Source organism: Rhagoletis zephyria, unplaced genomic scaffold, assembly GCF_001687245.7.
Source record: "Rhagoletis zephyria isolate East Lansing unplaced genomic scaffold, Rhagoletis_zephyria_1.1 Rzeph_scaffold_06718, whole genome shotgun sequence".
In the NCBI taxonomy this organism is placed as follows: Eukaryota; Metazoa; Arthropoda; class Insecta; order Diptera; family Tephritidae; genus Rhagoletis; species Rhagoletis zephyria.
In genome coordinates, this window is record NW_016163801.1 from 192 (window position 1) to 7,031 (window position 6,840).

Consider the following 6,840-nt stretch of genomic DNA (forward strand, 5'->3'; position numbering starts at 1 on the left):
AAAAATTTTGAAATTTAGGTGAAAATTTGTTGCACTTTTTTGTAGTTTTCTACAAATTTTTAAACTTGGGTTTATATGGGTTTTGTTAGAGAAAAAACTGTATTTTAATTGAAAATTCTTAAAAATAAATAAATAAACACAAGTGGCACACAATATCACTTTGAAATGGCGTGCTATAGATATGACCGATACTGTATATAGGGTGTGATTTTGCTCATAACTTGAAAAATGATGATTTTCAAACTGTGAAACTTATTCTCATAAATACGGTCACTCGAGTAGCCTCATAAAAAGTCCAAATCGACGAATGACCTCGGTGGACAAATGAAATCGCCTCAATGCGTGTCCACGTCGCACAATGCGTGCTAATAAGCTAGAACCGTTCACAGTTCACCTTTTCTTTTACACAAATTGCTAATTAAATAAATAAATTTTTATTATACTTAATATATAATTAAAGTGATTTACACAAAAATTTACTTTGCATTCTATTAACCAGTTGACTTGGCACTTCCACATAGCTGTGTAGACCATAAATTGGTAATGCCGTTTTTTCGTTCCACTCATTATTTTCAAAATTATATTCTTCCACTGTATACACATCATGGCCGCCGAGCGCCCATATCCGTTTGCCGACAGTGATGGCGCAGATGCCGAAGCGGGCTACTTTTAACGGTGCGACCTGCGAGCAGGTGAGGATTTGAAAAAATTAAAAACAAGGATAAGAATGTCATTTATGTACATAGGTACCGTACCTCGAGCCATATATTCTGTTTTGGGTCGTAGCGCTCCACTGTATTTAACATGCCCTCATTGTAGCCACCAATCAGAAATATGAATTCATTTAATATGGTAATCTGCAATTTAGCATAAACACATAAGTCCATTTTTATAAAACTTTTTTTTTTTTAATTTTTTACTTACGCCAGGCCAACCGCGCGCCCCATTCATATTGCTGCATGTCGTCCAACTGCTGGTTTTTGGATCATAACATTCAACTGTACTCAAGGGCTGACAGTCAATGCCCAATCCACCGAATATGTAGATTTTTTCTTCGTATACGATAGCGCTGGCACCATATCTGTGAGCTGACATTGCCGGCAGTACTTGCCAATGATTAGTGCATATATCAAACCTAAAAAAGAATACTGTTAATAATGCTTACAATAATTCTGCATCATTTGTTCAAAAATTTCGTTTTTTGAGTTGTGACAGTCTCTGAGCGATATGTATGTACATACATCTCAACTGTATTGAAAGGATCGCCACCATCATGCCCACCAAAAGCGTAAATCTTTTCATTTAGCATCACAACACACAGATCATCACGACGCTGGGACATGCTTGCCATTTCCAACCACGTAAATGTTTCCATATTAAATCGTTTAACAGTATTGTTTCTTTGGACGCCTCGGCCGCGGCCACCAATAAAGAACAGACTACTCTCGTAGTAAATCAATCCATAGCTATAGTCTCTGAATTTAAGTTCGAAGCATTTTTGCCATTTCTTCAGCGCTGAATTATAGCGAAGGATGTATTTTAATTTCTATAAAATGTAAATTAATTAGACAGCAGATAAGACATATAAAATCTATGGTAAACATACATATATGTACGTGCATTAGAAATTTAATATGCTCAGGGCCACTTCTTAGAGACTGGTTAAATTGATAAACTGGTTTGCAACGCCGAGGGTTAAATTTTAGCCTGATAGATAACTACTCGACAATTTTCGAAGTCTAACTTCTTAACTCTGCTTATGGTCCATCCTACAAATCCTAAACCAAAATAAGTCCGCGTTTGGAATCCTGCTAATATGCAATCAAATTATGAATGTGAAGCTTTGCGAGTATGTTTTTTGGCACACAGATAGGCTATAACCTTGATTAACATATAGGATATTATTTGAAGGGAGCTGCCACGTTTTTTAAAAGTTAAAATCAATTAACGGTTCAACAACGATTTATTTCGAAAATACTTTTGATGGTTGCTAGCTGTTGAAAAATGTAAAAACAGGTTAATTAGCAAGTTAAATCAAAATATTTAAGAAACCTTATTAAAAAAAAACATTTGACGAGGGTTGCCATCTGTTTTATACAGTCAGCGTTAAAAATATGAACACCCTGACGTTTTGACAATTGTATTTATTTATACTTTCCATGCCAAATTTTTATTATTTTAATTTTTTTTTTTAATATAGCTCATTGCATAGCAAAAACCAGCAGAATCCATATTTTTAATTTCATATAGACTCAGGAAAATTCAAGAAATACCAAAAAATTTGCATCAAAAGAAAAAGACTTTTTCGTCAAGAGTGTTGCGCATGTTCTTCCATGACCAAAATCTCTTTTTTATATGGAAGAAATCAAAAATCAACGGTAATTTTTAGAGACTTGAAGCTTGCACCTTATTATGCTAAAATTGTATGTACTACAAATCTGAACGCTCGAAATACTCTAAGAAATCGGATTGAAAAATTGAAAATTTTGATGGAAATTTGTTGATATTTCTTGAATTTTGCCGAGATCTATATAATATAAAAAAATATATATTCGGCTGATTTTTGCTGTTGAGAGAACTATATATTTATAAAAAATAAGAAAAATTTGGTATGAAAAATATAAATAAATAAAATTTTCAATACGGCAATGTATTCATATTTTTGACGTTGACTATAATTCGAAGTTAATTTAATAAACAAGTTAATGAAGTATTTTAACACGGGTTACTCAACTCTGCATGGGTATTCAATGTTGGAAGACTGAACTATGTATTTAACTCAGGATGTTCTGCAAGTTAGCCTTACTTAGGTATAATTTTTGTTTAAATTTTTCAACTTACTTTTACATCGTTTAAAATCAACAATCCGCAACATTTCCGTTCATTTTCCGCTTTTGTATAGCCCCCGTTATTCATTGATGTTGTGATCAATTTTAATGCCTTTTCTGCTAACTGTTCACAACCCGGTAGAGGTTTCATAATTTTGTCTATAAATGTGCCATCGAAATGCTCCAGCCTCAGAGAGCTCATTAGTAACGAAAGGTTTGTAGCACGTGCATTCTTATCATGTTCGTACCATCTCATGATGGCCTGAAAGATATCCACTTCACAGTCAATGTGGAGGTTATCAGCGCTTAAAATCTAATTAAGAAATTCTGGCGAAAAGTCAAGAAACTCTGGACTGACGATGACCTTTTTTTTGTATAGAAAATAAAAGTAATTCTCGTAAAATTATCTTTCTATAAAAATCAAAAATTTAGTCGCTAAAATTAGATTCGATATATAAACCATTTAAAGTCGGTTTATATTTTTTTTTATGAATTTGCGTGTAATTTTTAAATTCTAGTTTATCGATATCATAAAATAACAATCTTGCAAATGAACTGGAAATAATTGGAAAATTTAAGTAACGATTATTTGCACTGCCTGTAATTAGGAAATCCTTAAACGCATAAATGTTGCTTACGTATGTATGTAAATATGTCTATTCGATTGACTTTCCAAAACAGCTTAGTTTAACTTGCCTCTGTGAAGTGACTAATCGCATAGTTGATAATTTCACGATTTTTCTCTTCTAGTGCTGACGTCATAATTAGCGCCTAGAACTTTTAACTTCCTCCATGTGAACACTGCAAAAATTATTTATCAATGAGACGAACCAAGCAACTGAGTGTTCTGTGTGTATGGTAAAGAATTTATATATAAAACATCGAAGAAAACTGCTAAGTTAGACATATGTACATATTCACATTAGAACGTACCACCTTACAAACAAGCAAAAAAGAAGTTCCCCGTACAACCTAAACCGAAGCATTTTTGCAGGTCAATTTCGAAAAAAAAAATGTTTGGTGAAAAGTAACTTAGGGTTTACACCGGACAATATTGTCAAGACAATTAAGTCAAAATGATGTGTTTGTTGTAATATGAATTCGCCGTGTTTACAACAAACACATAATTTTGACATAATTGTCTTGACAATATTGTCCGGTGTAAACCCTAAGTGAGGGTCGGCAATAAATTTTTTTTAAATAGTTCTACTAGAAAAGAAAACAACTTCCTTAGCAAAAGTCTAATGATTTTTGGTGAGTTTTAATTTACTGACATTTGTATGGTACGTTCGGGTAATAAGAACTTTGATCTAGTGGGTAAGTACTGGGACGGGATTATCGATGTCAATCAACTTCGGAACAAAAAAAAAAAAATCAACAATTCAAAAAACATTCGAAATTGCCTTTCAAAAATATGTAATATAAGTATATAGATTCAGGGGTGTACGGCGAACTTTTTTTCTGGTACGGTCTAATGTACATCGATACGAATGAATGTAGATTTAGAAAACGGACGGGGGAAATACACTTTAGACAACAATACGGCGTTTGCAATTGTTACATGTGAACGTACATATGTACTTACATACATACATTTGTGTGTGCATATTTCACAAACGGGTGAAATTCCAAATTTAAAAACTGCATTTACTTGCGCATTAAATGATAAAAAAAGGCGTTGTGGTAGAAAGGGCGTTGCTATCTTTCCTGCAATCAATTGCATTATATAAGGGGTATTGTCGAACTCTTGCAATGCCCTTGCATGGTGCACGGTTTGCAAGGCTGTCTCCTAGAAAACCCGGTTTTTTTTCATGCAATCCGTGCACAATGCCTTTGCAAGACTTCGTGAATACCCCTACAGCTACAAAAGCTTGTCATCAACGTTGTGGAAATCGATTTGTTTGAAGTTGTTTTAGCTTGAAACTTGCATTAGGGTCTTTGCAAAATAACTGATTGAAGAAAATGAGTTAGGAAGGCTTTTATTCTCTCTCTTAAAATTTAAAATAGTCAACTTACCAACTTTTCACTATAAGCTATCAATAAATAGTTTTCGGCCGATTCCCTTAAATATATATCTTTTTCCAGCTAAACATACATATATATTTCTCAAAGCGGTGAATCACACTATTTTTTGAACACATATACATAAAAAAGAAAAAAATCTTTCTGTTTTTAACAATTCGACTACTATAGGTGATTTTTTGTAACAATTTTTTTTTTTCTGTTTTTAGAATTTTTATTTTCATTTTTATTTTAAAGAAGTGATACCTCTTTAGAGGGGTTAGTGAACGGGAAAATTGTGACGAAAATCGTGTGACTCCTTCCCTTTCCCCTTCTTCTTTCCGCCTTCCATAACATTTAGAGCAAATTATCAGAGGTTTAAAGTTAAGCCAAAAGCAAGGACGAATACGAAGTTGAAGATGAATACGAATAAGAAGACGTGTACAAAGGGGAGAACAGGACCATTACGAACAGGAAGACAAATACGAAGACTAACACTAAACTGAATGCTAAGACGAATAAGAACCCGAATACGAATGCGAACTAAGGACGAATATGCGGGCGAACACGTACGCGAACACCTCGCCTAAAACGAATACGGTTACGTAGGCGAATGGTAAACCAAATGCGAATACGAATAACGGGAACTCATTTGTGAATTTTTCTACCGCCAATGAAGCAAACCTATCACAGCTAAATTTGAACCTCAGACGATTGTGGTTTCAAGTGGATGAAATATACATTAGGATGGTCTTTAAAAATATAAACATCATGGGGCACCCCTTTATGTTGTTCTACGTTTAAAACTAAGACATCCACGAAACCACATTTCAAACAAATTTTTAGGGGTCGCTATCAGGGTTTGAAAAAATTCATAAGATTGAAAATCAAAATTTTGTTGAATTTTTGCGACTTCTAAAAACAAATTTAAATTTTTGTAAAAATTCTGGTAGCGACTTGTTGAAAACTTTTTTTAAATTTAGATATGATGTGCATGTTTTTTTTATTTTATACATGGAATAAAATTTAAATGTTGATATTTTTAAAGACCACCCTAATATACATACATATAACGGAGATAAAGTCGATGAATGCCATATTCTTTTAGAGAGACGCTATGCATGCAAAAATGGTTTTGAGCCTATAAATTGTAAATGGGACCTAATTGATCGCTGAAACGTTGAAACCAATATTCTTTCGTATTAGTTAACTTATGCTTAAAAAAATATGTACATACATATGTATATCAATGCAAAAGGCCCTATATAACTTTTTTTGGGAAATACTCCGTTATTTTTCTCTCATATAGAGCCCCTTCACCAAAATTGATAGCTGTATATGTATATGCTATGTATATTTACATTTAAAAAAATACACGACTTATTAGCATGTTTAGAACAGCCCTCGGAACTGGTCATTGTTAAAAAAAGAGACCATCAAATTCCAACATTGAAAAATAAATCTTTAGTTAAAAATTTTGTTATTTTTTATTTACTCTGCTTAAATAATTAGAATCGTTTCATTTAAGCAGAAATTATAGAATTTATTAGTGATTAATAATCTTCTTGTTGCGATTTCGGGGGAAAACTTTAGAAGACTATTACATTTTATGGTCTAAAAAAAATCCATTTCCAAACAAATATAATTAGAAATGCATGTAAATCCTTATATAATATCCATAAGTGCATATATACATATGTATGTATCACAGCTCACAATAAATTTAAATGTATGTATACCTATTAACGATAGCTTATCAGCGTGAACAGGCGGTTAGAATGCAGTAAATCATAAAAGTAAGAATTGGTGTGCACCTCGTGAAAAAAATTTCGATTGATATCGCAGAGATATGGATGCACCATATGGTAACGTTAAGTATTAACTGAATTATCAGTCTATTGATTTTTAGCGCTAAATCTACAAAAAATGCAACAAAAAAATTTACTGATACGCAACTGGTTATCCTCTAGTGGTAAATACAAACCATTTTGAGTTTTTTATTGTTGCTGTA

The 6,840-nt window shown here is 32.8% G+C and overlaps 1 protein-coding gene across 2 annotated transcripts; it reads right to left on the reverse strand.

The window, feature by feature from the left end:
- Nucleotides 1-298: 298 nt before the first annotated feature.
- LOC108373460 (kelch-like protein 5) lies at nt 299-3,647 on the reverse strand. 2 transcript variants are annotated; one of them, XM_017629354.1, is made up of 7 exons: nt 3,525-3,647; nt 2,842-3,192; nt 1,242-1,546; nt 925-1,135; nt 756-857; nt 481-682; nt 299-414 (listed from the first exon to the last, which is right to left on the reverse strand). In XM_017629354.1, the coding sequence occupies exons 2-7, from the start codon at nt 3,082-3,084 to the stop codon at nt 374-376; spliced, it is 1,104 nt and encodes a 367-aa protein (XP_017484843.1). In that variant the 5' UTR covers nt 3,085-3,192; nt 3,525-3,647; the 3' UTR covers nt 299-373. The 2 variants fall into 2 exon arrangements, with proteins under 2 accessions (XP_017484843.1, XP_017484844.1); XM_017629355.1 differs by lacking the exon at nt 3,525-3,647 and having other exon boundaries at nt 2,838-2,897.
- Between the last annotated feature and the right edge of the window lie 3,193 nt (nt 3,648-6,840).

Coding starts and splice junctions, on each gene's coding strand:
- LOC108373460 (XM_017629354.1), bottom strand. CDS start 3,084: ATGAGATGGTACGAACATGATAAGAATGCACGTGCTACAAACCTTTCG. Junction 1,547..2,841: donor TGATTTTAAACGATGTAAAA/GTAAGTTGAAAA, acceptor TACATTTTATAG/AAATTAAAATACATCCTTCG. Junction 683..755: donor AACAGAATATATGGCTCGAG/GTACGGTACCTA, acceptor ACCTGCTCGCAG/GTCGCACCGTTAAAAGTAGC.